The sequence below is a fragment of the Podarcis cretensis genome (assembly GCF_951804945.1).
Source record: "Podarcis cretensis genome assembly, chromosome: 2".
In the NCBI taxonomy this organism is placed as follows: Eukaryota; Metazoa; Chordata; class Lepidosauria; order Squamata; family Lacertidae; genus Podarcis; species Podarcis cretensis.
In genome coordinates, this window is record NC_137171.1 from 66,800,406 (window position 1) to 66,815,116 (window position 14,711).

At 41.1% G+C, this 14,711-nt stretch overlaps 1 protein-coding gene across 2 annotated transcripts in view; it reads left to right on the forward strand.

Annotated features, from left to right (window-relative positions):
- The window catches only part of SGCD (sarcoglycan delta), a 404,733-nt gene that overhangs the window by 273,292 nt on the left and 116,730 nt on the right, over positions 1-14,711 (forward strand). For both annotated transcript variants that reach the window (XM_079968328.1, XM_079968327.1), the window contains one exon: positions 6,790-6,891. In XM_079968328.1, the coding sequence (XP_079824454.1) occupies positions 6,790-6,891 (102 nt within the window). The remainder of the gene's footprint in view (positions 1-6,789; positions 6,892-14,711) is intronic.

Genomic DNA, 14,711 nt, shown 5'->3' on the forward strand with positions numbered 1-14,711 from the left:
GCCTTGCTGGTAAATGCTTGTTTGCCTGTCTGCTCTAAGTGAGTGAGCAGTATGGCAGGAGCTAGAAGAAGGACCAGCAGCCCCAGTTTGCCTTGTCTTACAGGCCAGCAGCAATAGTGTCAAGGAGGTTCCCCTAGGAATCTGGTTGGCCTCTAGGTGGGCCTTTGGCCAAGTCCAGCAGGGCCCAAATGCATCTTGCCGAAGCCCCCCCCCCCCCCCCGAGTCAGGAATTGATGCTGGTTCTTACGTCTTTAGCACAGCCAGGTTGAGCAGTGAGTAGGATTGTGTCATCTTTGAAATAGCTGTCTTTTCTCAGCTCTTAAATGGAACTGGCTTGCCTGACATGTAACTTGGCTAAATGGAAACATGACAGGCTGCTGTATATTGGCTTTTGAATCACATAGCCTTGCTGAAATGTATATACCAGGAAAATCTTGTGTGGGTGTGATTCCTTTTTCAGAGCTTCAAAAGGTGTATTTTTTGTTTTTTTTACACCAGGCTTGCAAGGAGCTGAAATAATTCCTACTCACTCTAAAATAGCAAATGATGGCACTGTGGGAATGTAATCAGAACTGCTTGGTGCTGCCCTAATCACATTCTCATTCATTGCCCTTTATGTTTTAGCTAATGTTTGGTACAACCCCACTAGAATACATAAGACAGCATTTTTCACTGGTACTGTAAGAATTTGCTCTTTTCCATCTTTTTTTCCTTTCTAACAATACAATTCACAGCGCACATCTCCCTTGAAGAGTTGCTTATCACTTCTATTTCGAAATTATATGATACCCTGAATTCTCACACCTCTGAGGCCGGAGCTCATCATCACTTACATTGTGCTAAAGGGCTTGGTTGTATCTTCCCCCCCTTCTCTCTGCAGAACCTCGCAACTCTATGACACACAATAATTGCCTGTGTTCTGAACCACAAGAGCTTCTGTATAATAAAAAGGTTGATAGAGAAGCTTGCAGTGGCATTTCAAACAATAATTATGGAAGCTGCATTATTGTATATTAAAAATAGAATAAGTTTGATTTGACATTGGCCAAGTTGCCATCTTTCAATCTAGCCTATCATACAGGGATAAAATGTAGATAAAATGGGCAGGAGAGAGAGAACTATATATACCTTGAGCTTCTTGGAGGAAAGTTGGGATAGAAATGTATTTCATTAGCACAGTCATCTACATCATGCATGTAAAAGTTATGGGTTACCTTTAATGAAGCCTTTAGGTTTAATTGTTATAATGCTGGAGACTGTCTTCCCTGTCCTCGTCTGTTTTCCATTGCAGGAAGTTCAGGCAGGCCCTGCATATCAAACTCCAACAAGTCCAAATTTCACTCTACTAACAGCCTTATTTCCTGTAAGATTCAACTCTGAAGTTATTTGAACAGCATCTAGCAGTACACCTGTGCACAGTGCCTCTACATGAGAACAGGGAGGGAAGCAGCCCCTTTCATCCAACGGAATGCAGTTTGAGAAGGTCCTTTCAGGGCAGCAAGGGGGTATATGGGAAGAAGTCACTATGCAAATAAATGTGACCTATTCTCTTATGTTGTTGTTGACATCTGTCTGTCTCAAGAGACAATGGAGTATGCTTCCAGGGATTAAGTCAAACTGCGTAGTGACCTCTCCAGGACATTAGCCTGAGCAATATATATGGAGGTACTGCACTGCCCAGATGGCAAGGCCCACCTTTCAGCCTCACTGATATGGTCCAAAGGAAAGCAGAGCAATGCTTTTGGCACCAGCTAGGCTGCAGGAGTTGCCAGAAGGAGGTGTATAAGGTGCCATCTAACCACCTTTAAGAACTCTAGATTTGTGTAGAGCTTACTCCTCAGCCTTCTCAAAGATTCTCTCAAAGATGTCCCGCAAGGCAGGGGGTACAGATTTCTCCTTGGGGTTGCTTCCCAAAGCCTTTCCCTCACACACAAGGCAATGGAGGTTTACAATCAGAGTTTTCCTTCTCCTAGATCGACTACCTTCCCAGGTTGATGAGACCGATCTGCCCCTCTACAGCACATTCAGAAACCACCTTCTTGACTATTGAATACACTTAGTCTCATCTGCTCAGTCTGCCAGAGCCTGTCTTTGCATGCAAGGGAAAAAGTTCCTAACTCACCAAGGGTTTGAGACCCATCAACTACCCTCACCTGGTTTAGCTGGCCAGTCAAAGCTGAAGCTTCTAGGAGCTACAGATGAGAACTGAGTGCAGGGTGGGAACCAAAGGTGGACAAACAGTGTTCAAAACTCCCATTGTTCCAGGAGCATTTTGTGACAAGGAATTTCATAAGCACAAGCAGTTTCCGAGCTCTGGGCACAATACTGCGCCTAAGATTTCAGATTAAAACTGCAGATTGAAAGAAATGACCCTTTTCTGCCTCCCCACTTCCGCCTACTCTCTGAAGGCTGGAGAAGAGGACCTCTTAAGAATATTAGGAGGGTGGGCAGGGGAAGGGCTAGACCATGTATAAAATGAACATAATACTTTAGCTGCAGTTCATTCATTTTCAGCTTTGTATTCTTGCTATTAAAAAGGGCACCTAGACATTCAATTGTTGTGCCCATAACCTAGGTTTAAGGTGCTATTTAGCTCATAGCTTTCATATCTCAGTTTCTAACACTATGGACAAACTACCCCAGAAGGACCACCCCTAACACTCCATGCACCTCTTACATTAAATACCTAAGATAATAGGGTGTATTCAGTAATCCTTTAAAAAAACTGCCTCAGGGTTTTTGTTCTGGTCTCAAATGGCTACAGAGCCGCATGTTTAGCTTTATGTCAGCAGTGAGATCTATTTCACTCCCTCCTTCATAACTTTAAAATTATGCTGTCAGAAATGGCATTTCCAATGTTTGTGAGTTATTTGATAATACATTTACTCTTTCCGTTTTACATACACACACACACACACACACACACACACACAATTTTGAAGGGGGAAAATGCAGCATGAATTAATGAACCTGAGGGGTCTGCCTTGATACAATATCAAACTTCTCATGGTAAAAGCCTTTTAGGGTATTTTCAGTTGTGTGTGTCGTGCCTCTGAATATCGTTGTATTACATGCAAACCATAAGGAACAGAATTCTTATATCTATTTCATTTTCTATTATAGTTTGTGAGTTGTTTCACTACATTTTGAAAACGCATAACTAAACAATTTCTAAAAGAAGTAGACTGTTTGCAGACATCTGCTAGAAGCCTACAGCCAGCCTGCATTTCACACCATTTGTTGTAAATATTTTTTTCACATCTATGCACCGTGAGCTTTAGGTACCATGCTTTAGGTAGATTCTGAGCTCCTCCAGCCACAAAGGACCTCTTTGGTAAGTGTGGTCACTCACCTGTCAATCAGATGGTGACACCATTATGTTAGCTGACTCAACTATGAAGTACAAGTTTACTTGCCAGCCACACCAGCAAAGGTGCTGTGTGTGTGTGTGTGTGTGTGTGTGTGTGTGTCTTTGCAACCTGGCTTTTGGTATATACAGGGGCTTTATGTAGGGGCTTCATTCTGGACCCCCATACGTGTTCGTGGAGCATGTGGAAGCCCGCCTACACCTCTTTTCATTATGTTTTTAGGCTCAGTCGCATGTCATTCAGACGCAGCTACATTAATTAACATTAATTAATTAACATCAATGTATGAATGCACCCATAATTATAAGCAGTTCTCTTTTTTTGTAAAATATGAGATGCCAGTACTCATCTTAATAAAAGTTCTGTGGGTGCCAATAAAAAAATTAGATGGGCAGCAATAAAACTAACTGTTTTTCATACAGGTGGGTAGCCTCACACAAAAAAACCCACATTGCAGGTGAGTAACCATGGAGACCATTGAATGATCTAGGAGCTCTTGATGGAATTGGGCTCTGGTGAATTTAAGATGAACTGGGATACAAATTTCTGAAATTGCTACCATGTTGTTAACTGTATATGTTACTTAAGAGTTCTAAATTCCTAAAATGTAAAAATTGTTCTGCATCTTAGAATCGTTGTGTATTTCTTTGATATCCTAATGATAACTTTGCCTCTCACATGCTTATGCATTGCCAACACATCTTCAACTACTAAGATGTTTGGTGCAACAGGTGACATGGTTATGAGACATTAAAGTAAAAATGTAGTAAGAATGTAGATATATTTTGCTTGCCTATATGGATTTATTATTCTACTAGATAAATAAAAGAAACTGGGGAGATGGGAGAGTTGGAAAAAATGCACATTCATATTCCAGCAAACTGCTTTTCAGCCCCCATTATTTCAGCCAACAGATTACACTGGTCAACAACAAATTTGTTGTCTGCATTTTTTCAGCTGATTTAGGATGAATCTGATGCACTGAATCCAAAAATCACATTGGTTTTGCTCAATCAGGTCAAGTTTTTGAGCTATGGCAACATGTCATTTTTTTTACTTTTTTCTTCACATGTACGCTTGTGTGGAGCATTTTAGAAGAAGTTGGTGGGGGTAAAATGCCTTGTCAAATAATTGTTTTGATTGGAAATGATTATTTTAATGACAAGAAGTATTCAGGTCCAATAGTTCTGGGTGATTATGTCGAAAAGGGATCAGTTTGAAGTCATAAAACCTCAAAATCTTCCATAAATTGGTGTGGCAAAGCATAAAGTTGGGGGATCAAAACTAAGTTAATGGGGCAGCCGCCCCATGAAGTATCCTGATCTTCAATCAGCACGTTGTCCTGTAGCTCATTGTGATGAAATTCCAGTGCCTATCTTCGGAGAACTTCCTGACATTAGTGACGAAGATGCCTCCAGTGTTGAAGGACATGAAGAAGAAGAAGTGGTTCTTGAAGATGATGCTCCACATCCATTTTCCCAAAAGGAGTTGAATGATCTAGTTCGCGACCTCAGCTTGTCAAAGGACTCTGCCGAACTGTTGGCATCCAGATTGAAGGGGAAAAACCTCCTCTCTGACAGTGCTCGCATCAGCTTCTTGCGCAACAGGCATCAAGAGTACCTCCGTTTTTTCTCGGAAGAGAAGGACTTGGTGTACTGTGCAGATATTGCACAGCTTCTGCTCAAGCTTGGAATGCCACAGTACAAACCCAAAGATTGGAGACTGTTCATTGACAGCAGCAAGCGATCACTGAAATGTGTTCTGCTACACAATGGCAACCAGTTTGCCTCTATACCCCTGGCTCACTCGAGTACACTGAAGGAGAACTATGAAGTGGTGAAGTATGTGCTGGAGAAAATTGGTTATGATCAGCATAAGTGGTTTATTTGTGTTGACCTGAAGATGGTGAACTTTTTGTTGGGACAACAGTCTGGCTTCACCAAGTACCCATGTTTTCTGTGCATGTGGGATAGTAGGGACCGTGCTCAGCATTACACGAAGAAGGACTGGCCTGTGCGGGAGGAACTGGTGCCTTGCAAAGAAAGGAACGTCATCAACGACCCTCTGGTGGACAGAGACAGAATACTCTTCCCACCGCTGCACGTCAAGCTCGGCTTAATCAAGCAGTTCACCAAGGCTCTGGACAAGGATGGTGACTGCTTCATTTACTTGTGCCAGGCTTTTCCAGGATTGACCATGAAGAAGTTGAAAGCTGGCATCTTTGACGGTCCTCAGATCTGTCAGCTCATCAGAGATCCAGAGTTCGGAAACTCAGTGAACGAAGTGGAACTGGAAGCATGGAAGGCATTTGTTCTGGTAGTGAAGAACTTTCTTGGCAACAATAAGGCCAGAAACAATGCAGAACTTGTCAACAACATGCTGACTGCTTTCAGAAACCTGGGCTGCAACATGAGCGTCAAGAGGCACTACCTATTTTCACATATGGACCAGTTTCCTGAGAACCTGGGTTCAATGAGTGACGAGCAGGGGGAGATATTCCATCAGGACATGAAAGAGATGGAGACCAGGTATCAGGGTCGCTGGGATGCAGTCATGATGGCTGACTACTGTTGGACTCTGAAGTGAGACCTCCGTGCTGCTGAGCATTCCAGGAGTTCCAAGAAACAGAAGTTCAAGCCCTGAAGTTTGAAAAAATGGTGAAGCAACATGCAATTTACGTGTACTTACCTTTATCAATGCCCACCATTCAGTTTACAGAAAACCTGACCTGATGGAGAGAAACGGATGCCATTTCCTGATTCAGCAGTGCAAAAATACCCTAAATCAGTTGTAGAAATCTAGACAACATTCAAAAAGTAAAAAATTGTTGCCCAGTGTTATTTATCTTTCTTATGGGCAGCCTGTTAGACTATCTAGAATGTGGTTTTTTTCAAAAAAAAACAACCTGGACTTATTATGTTCCACATAAGATGTTAAATTAATTATGCACAAAGCGAGGAAGAGAGAGATAATTCAGATTGTAAAATACTTGTTTTTTAATGGCAAACTGTCGATTTTAAAGGTAGGTATTTCTGACAGGCAGATACATCTTTTGTGTCCTGAGCTTGTCATAAATGAAGGGACAGTATTTGTATAAATGTTGAAAGCTAGACATGCTACAATGAATGGTTTTGTGTTAACATTAAACACCACCTATCATTTTTCTTTCTCACCTCTCTGTTCTTCAGATGACAAGCCAAAGGGCATATTTCACGCAGATAAGCGGCTTTGGGGGGGGGGGCATTTCAAATTGCTTGAAACACAATTTCCTCAGAAAGCCTAAGCCAGAAGGATAATGCAATTGATTGCCCTGTACAGTGCCTCCCAGTGTTTTACATGGTTCCCCCCACCCAGGAAATACATTTTTGACAGCCTAGTGTTTATGAAATCATGGCTAATGGTGACCGTTTTTATATTTCAGGATGGAATGGGAAATCTAAGGATTACAGAAAAAGGATTAAAGCTAGAAGGAGATTCAGAATTCTTGAAACCTCTCTACGCCAAAGAAATCCGGTCCAAGACAGTAAGTTTTTCTTCCCTTTTTTGAAAAATTAGGTTCTTGTCTTTTGATTACTGAAAACATGTCACCAACGACAAGTACACAACCAATCTATATTATAACTGTACTTTAGGTTGGCTGCATTGTAGGTCAGTAATTGAGTAGCTTGCTGATATTTGTGCAATTAAAAGTAAGAATTATCAGCATATCTTGTAAAACAAAAAACTGATAATTTCAGAACTAGTCCAGTTGCAACAAGTCCATTGTTCTAAATAGTCCAGTACTCTTATTTTGGCTGTGACCAGCTATATGCTGTGGGACATTCACAAGCAGAGGATATTTTAATAGTGATTTGCTCTGTGATTTGCCCTCAATATCCAGCAGTCAGAGATATACTGCCTCCAACTGTGGAGGTGCCATCATAGTTAAAGTCTATTTACTAGGCCTAATGAGAATTGTTTTGCTTGGTCAATCCAATAAATTTCATATAGTTTTCCCTTTAGTTATAGATCATTAATTCATGGGTTAATGCCTTCTCTCTCTTTTTTATCTCTACTGAACACTGGTACAATATATTAAGGGACGCGGGTGGTATTGTGATCTAAACCACAGAGCCTCTTGGACTTGTCAATTGGAAGGTCGGCAGTTTGTATCCGCACAATGGGGTGAGCTCCTGTTACTCTGTCCCAGCTTCTGCCAGCCTCACAGTTCAAAAGCAAACCAATGCAAGTAGATAAATAGGTACCACTGTGGTGGGAAGGTAAATGGCATTTCTGTGCGCTCTGGCACTCGTCATGGTCCTCCATGCACCAGTAGTGGTTTAATAATGCTGGCCACAATGCCCGGAAAGCTGTCTGTGGACAAACACCAGCTTCAGTGCACCCCATAGTTACCTTTGGCTGGACTTAACTGTCCAGTGGCCACTTTTACCTTACCTTTTGCCTACCTTACAATATATGTTTTGTTAGGCATTGCTGTTATTGTACTTCACAAAGAAGTTGATGGATCTAATCTAGAGTAAGAAGGGTGAATGCCTTTAAGGCAGTTATCTGTTTAAATGTTTTTTCCTCTACTTTTAATCCACCTTTTAATATAAAGCCCAAAAATTTACAAATATAATAATTAAGTGGTTGACTAGTCCCTTCCCATTTAACTGTGTGCAAAATCTGCTACCTGAGTGAGCTATCTTGTTCTTTTCCTTGTGGGCAAAGGAAAAGCCCTACACTGCTGGTGAAGAACACAATCAAACAGAGGAAAATTGGGATCTTTGACTCCCTTGCATACATTTCACTTAATGGAGGCAGTTGTAGATTTGATGCTTTTCCCTCAACCTCTCAACAGGAGAGCAGACTGGTGGCAAGATCAGACAAACAAAGTACTATCAATTGTAGTATTTGGGGAAGGTATTATAAAGACAGGTCCCTGTCCAAAGAATTTGATGCAATTTTCCCCTCTCAAACTTCACTAATCACTTCCTAACACACTTTCATGCTGAAGCTTATAATGAGGAAATACATGTACATAAACCTGTGGCTAAACAGTGACTCCTCTTATGCTAAAGATATGCATAGATGCAATTGAGTGTGGTGGCTTTATGCTCCACCAACATTAAGGGCAAAGCTAGTAGGATAAGTCCCTCCTAGATTGGCGGAAGTCCTTCCTTCCTTCTGTCAACTGTGCTCTCTCTCCCTCTCTCCTTTTCATTTCTCTTTTCTGATACTCTTTTCTTCCTCTGATACTCTCTTCCTCTCCCTTCCCCTCATCATCCCTGCAGGGACAGATCTTTTTTACTGGAAGTCTGATTGATCATTTTCTTCCTTTTGGGGAAAGGCTATCTCTCGGTGGTAAAGCATCCGCCTTGGATGCAAAGGTCCCAGGTTCAATGTCCAGCATTTCCAAGCAGGGTTGAGAGAGATTCATTCCTGAAACCTTAGAGAGCCACAGCAAGTCAGTGTAGGCGATACCCTAAGCTAGATACACCAATGGTCTGACTCAGCATACGGCAGTTTTCTGTGTTCTCCACACTGTCATTCCATCTGGTTGGCTCCTCCACCTCCATGTAATCATGCCAAGGGCTTCTATACCCTATAGCATTTACATTACCATTAAAACAGGTGAGTGCTACGTGTAATTTACACCAATACAGACAGTTACGTGGGAGCAGAAATGCTTATAGAACTTTATGATCTGCAAGCAGAGATGGCGTATGTACTTTTGTAACCCAAGATTTTTTTTTTAATAAAAGCTATTTTTTTAAAAATTACAATACAGTAGTCCTACTTCTCCCTTCTATCCCATTCACTGTCTACCCAGTTCTGTGCCTTGTGACATTATAGCATAAGGTTACCAGATTTTTTTCAGTGAATCCAGGGACACTTTCCAACTTCAGCTGGAATGGATGGATTTTGTCAGGGGACTGATTTGTAAATCCGGAGACTGTCCCCGGGAAACGGGGACGTCTGGTAACCTTATTATAGCACTGTGTTTGTGCTCCGACACATAGCCATCCCATTTTGACTGCGGCTAGATTTTTAGGACACCATTTAATATAATTGGGGTTTCTTTCTTCTGAACAGGAGACTTCAAATTTGGGAGGGGGGTTACTTGTTTGTTTTTGTTTTTATTATGCATTTTTTGTTCCCATTTTGTATTTTTATGTTGTGAATGGCCCTGTGATTTTGGATGCAGGGCAGTATACAAATTTAATAAATAAATGAAATAAATAAAAATAAACAAATAGGTTCAGTTTCTAATTTATATTGTTTCTTACACAGAAATGTTGCCCTAAGTTGCATATTATCATCCCACTTTTATTCGAGAGCAGATATCCAATTAAATAACCTCAGCATCACTTTAATGTTGAGTTTCATTTGTCTTATAAAAATTAAGTTCTCTGGTCTATTCAGTGCAACGTCCAAGACCAAATTGCTTTTCATTACAGGAGGTTATAACCTTTGTAAATTGGTTGCAGAGTAATCCAAGCAGTAGCAAACATTTTTTGAAGGAGAGTTAATGAGGAAAGCACCATATTATACACACACACACATTTTCTTATGGGAATAAAGGAAGACCTTTGACCCCCAAAAATTCATTCACTAGAGAAGAATTCAATAGAAGTGAAAATGCATTTTGATAGTTTTATAAACAGCTTACTCAAGTTGCTAAGTTGTGTGTTAATTGCCAGTACAGAAAGAGATGAACAGGGTTTTTCTAAACCTCAATTAATGTTTCAAGCCATGGAATGCTCTCTTTCCTTCCTTTTTCATGAACATAATGAAGAAATCATGTGGGATGTGAGCAGACTGTCTCTATCTTGTTCGGGTTTCTTTGAAGCAATCAGTGTGCTCTTTATGATCAAAATGTATTATTAAGCCCCTGAATAAATGTAAAGCAAGTTAGTTGCAAATTTTGAAAGTTCATTGCGATTCAAAATGTCTTATACATTTCCTCATATTCCCAAGAGTAATAGTAATAGTACCCCACAGGACTCCCACTAGCGGTTTAGAAGGGTAGAGAAAGTAACTGCGCTTGTATGAGGAATGGAAAAGCTCTGGCCTTTGTGCATACATGGGCCTTCGGATCCCAGCCCTTATAAGTTGTTTCTAGATCAAACAATATACAATAAGACAGCAAAATAAAATGTATGGAAATGTTTGTACTGCTTTTGCTTGGCTTTTATTGGCATTGACAATATGCACAGAAATGTGCAAGTCCAGTAACTTCAGATAAATATACATCAAGTATAAATGATCAGTGGCGTAGCGTGGGGGGTGCAGGGGGGGCCGGCCGCACCGGGCACAACATGGGGGGGGCGCGCTCACACTCGCAGCTCTCTGCCCCTACCTGGCTCACTCAGGGTTAGGGGGCGCAAATTACTTGCCTTGCCCCGGGTGCTGACAACCCACGCTACGCCACTGTAAATGATATTGAATCTGTCTAGAAGAACTGAAATTTAAGCCTGGCTTTGTTTTATTTGTTCTTACATGAAACCATCAGATCCATTAGGCATGATCACCCTTAATTCCTATACATTATTATAACTGCACTGAATCCGAGTCTGTACTTGCATTTTGGAAGTTCCTAAACTAAAGGAAGTTCCTAAACTAAACTAAAGGCGGGGTGCGCTCCCGCTGCTCGGTCCCAGCGCCTGCCAACCTAGCAGTTCGAAAGCACCTCCGGGTGCAAGTAGATAAATAGGGACCGCTTACCAGCGGGAAGGTAAACGGCGTTTCCGTGTGCGGCTCTGGCTCTGGCTCTGGCCAGAGCAGCGATGTCACACTGGCCACGTGACCCGGAAGTGTCTCCGGACAGCGCTGGCCCCTGGCCTCTTAAGTGAGATGGGCGCACAACCCCAGAGTCTGTCAAGACTGGCCCGTACGGGCAGGGGTACCTTTACCTTTACCTTTAAACTAAAGGAGCAGAGTGCGCACTTTTATCCTTAATATATCTACACTGGGAAAAATCATTAGGCTTTCCCTTGTATCCATATGTAGATGGATGGTAAACATCTGCAAAATAAGAAATTGTCTTAATGTGAAATCAAAGCTCCTGGCAGGAATGTGTTAATGTGTTACTGTTTGGCCCTGAAATATTGAACAAGCTACAAAGCTGTGTATCCTTTGCTGGTTTTGATGATGTTTTGTCATATTGGTAGGATCACAGGTGCTAGGTATATTATTTATAGCAGATGAAACACAGTTAAAGATGGAATTAAGTTTCATTATATCTTTATTGAGTATAATAATGTTATACCATGAGTTCAGCATTTCATACATAATAATATTCTTAAGACTAAACTCTTCCTGTGTGAAACAAATTCCTTTTAGAAATTATACTGTGAGAAATCATGATTTTATCCTTTTGATTTTAGGGAAGCCCTTCCACTGTTGTTCTTTTACACAATTATATTAATACAGTGGTACCTTGGTTTACAACCATAATCCATTCCGGAGGTCCATTTGTAAACCAAAACAGGTTGTAACCCAAGGTGTGCTTTTGCCAATGGGGCCTCCAAAATTTTTTTGTTCGGAATAAAAAAAACTGGGTTGTAATCCAAAAAAAGTTTGCAAACCGGGACACACACTTCCGGGTTTGACATGCTTGTAATCCAGAACGTATGCAAACCAGACTGTTTGCAAATCAAGGTACCATTGTATATTGAATCTGTGAGACTGGGACTATTGTATTAGCTGGACCTGGGCACATATATTAGCTCCAGTTCTCCTTTAAGGCTGTGTATTTCTTGGTGGGGAATGATGGATTAGCCAGTGGTTCATTTCTGCACCCAGCTACATTAACAGCCCATGTGTTAGCTGTATCTGTCAAGTCCACTTAGGTGCTATGACTAAGAAAGCATATGAACAGCCATCATTACCACTACTGAAGGGAGTTTCGAAGCCATAATTGTAAACATCTTAATGTGGGCCTTTAATTTATCAAAATCCTAACATGTATTCCTTTCCTTAAGGGACAAGAAGAACAGATTAGGATAACAAGCATGCTTCATTTGTCCTAGATCAGGGTGGGGAATTTTTTTACCCAGCAAGCCAGCTTTTTATTCCCCACCCACCCTCAGGGACTACCTTTGACAAGTGCCACCCACCCTTCAATACTCTGGTATCTGATTCACAGGTGGGTGGTCCTACTCTCTTGTCAGAGATGGCCTGCTGAAGTGGGGGTGGGAGCAGGACTGAACTCTCCACACAATTCTACCATATGAAGAAAGGGGGGCTGAGTGGGTCCTTGGACCTCTGCAGCTAGTGGTGCTACTGCCACCACAAACATCTTTCAGATGCCTTTTGGTGGGGAGGAGAAAAGCCCTTCCAGGTGTCTTTCAAGCCGGCATTCTGTTCTGTACAAATATTATGTTTCCTCGAGTTTGTTGCTATGTGTAATATCTATATCCCTTTATGTATACTAAGGGCTTTACAGTTCTTATCCAGTTCGATGGCTGGCTTTATGGAAGAGTTATACTGTATTTTAAACCTGTCATTTTTAAATGACTTTCTTTAAGACTTCAGTAATTAGCTGCTGTGCCTGGGTGAATCTCCTTTTCTTTTAACCTTTGTAGCCACCTTGTAAAGGGTTTGGCTCAAATCCGAGAGAGTGCAGGCTGAGCAATCTGAGCTGTACTTGTATGCCTTTTTGAAAAATACCCAAACCCAGCCAATCCACTGTTTGATGGGAAAGGGGGAGATGAGGGGGCGGTTGTGCATGCTGCACCCATTTGCTCTTGTAATGTCCCATTCAGCTAGGGGTAACTGTCTGGAAGAGTTCTAAGTGCCCAAATTAATTCTATCAAGTGGGATTGAGACAGTGATACCTTTTTTGACCTTTGCACTCAAACATTGTCTAGACAAATAAGAAAAGGCATTTTTGGAAGAAATAAAACTTTTATAGGTGATTGGTCATACTTGACTAGGTATTGGAATATTGCAAGCAGTTTAATGACAACAAATTATTTGGGGAGTAGGCAGTTCTCTGGCTTAACACACTAACTGAATAGATTTTAAGCTGTGTTTCAAGGGAAAAATGATAGATTCATAAGGTCCTCAAGAAGCAAGCAGAGCATCCAGAACTCCCAGCTGAACATATTGCACACTAAACATTCTTTTCCATGCCACTTCCATGGAACATGAACATCTTGCTGTCTTTAATTAAGAAGTTAACTGGACCATGAAACATTGGCTGGGTAAATAGAAGTGATTTGTGCTTTGTCAAGAAAGCACATTAGGCATCTTTGCATTTCTTGCCTTTACATAAATTATGGAGATTATTAAAAATTGGAAGGGTCATCTATAAGCCCATCTGTAGCTCAAATTCTTTGCTGTTCTTGGTACATAACTGTCTTTCTAACTGTTGTAATTTATTGTGGACTATTGCACGAACCATCTGCTTGCCTTTGTAAATTGCATGAACAAAGTTTGACTGAAAATTGCACTGCAGCACAATGGTTAATTTTATGTGCTAGCAAATGGTGGTTGCTATACTGTAGTTTCCAATATTCACTGCCATAGTTAACTCAAATTTAAGTGAGTGATTTTATGACAAACTTCTTTTTAATATAGCTATTAAATTTATAATTTAAGTTTCTATTATTTTTTAATTTTTGCAGTATGCTGTTTTTCAGGTCTATCAACAACCACAACATAAGAGTTTGCTAGACAATCTGGTTATTTTCTGTCTTGGTAATAGTCGAAATAAATCAGGCTGTTTGTCTGTTTAGGTTCCTCGGCACCTTTAGAGAGTCTCCTCACCCTCTCCTCTTCCTAGCATTCCAGGGGTTAGATCTGGGATGGGAACATGTGACCATCCAGATGTTGCTGAACTACAGCTCCCATATTCCCTGCTCATTTGTCCATGCTGATGGGAGTCAAATAATTTCTGTATGTCCACGGGATCCCCACCCCTGACCTAGATGGCAACCCAGATTAAGAACTCAAGTCTAATTACACAATTTTTTCTAGTGGGACTGTATTTTAAATTAAATCAACAGCTGCAACCATTTATTGAATCAGCAATAGAAACTGTAATTCTCCTGCCATGGTAAGCAAAAAACAACAAAAAACCCTTGGCTACAGCTCGTGGTTGAGGAACACAGATCCTAGATTCACATGTGCCTAAGCCAAAGCTGGGCACAGCTGCTGTGTCATACTGGGAAAGAGTACAACAGCTGCTGTCTCCATTCCAAAAGTCAGCGTGCTCACGTTTGCGCCAAGCTGTGATTTGGCCCTGTGCTAGGTGCAGACATGGCCATTACCTTAAGTTTGATTTAGAGTCTGATCGGATGTTATAACTCTACCAGGTTCCAATTTATCATAACCCAAAAAGGTTTGCCATATCCT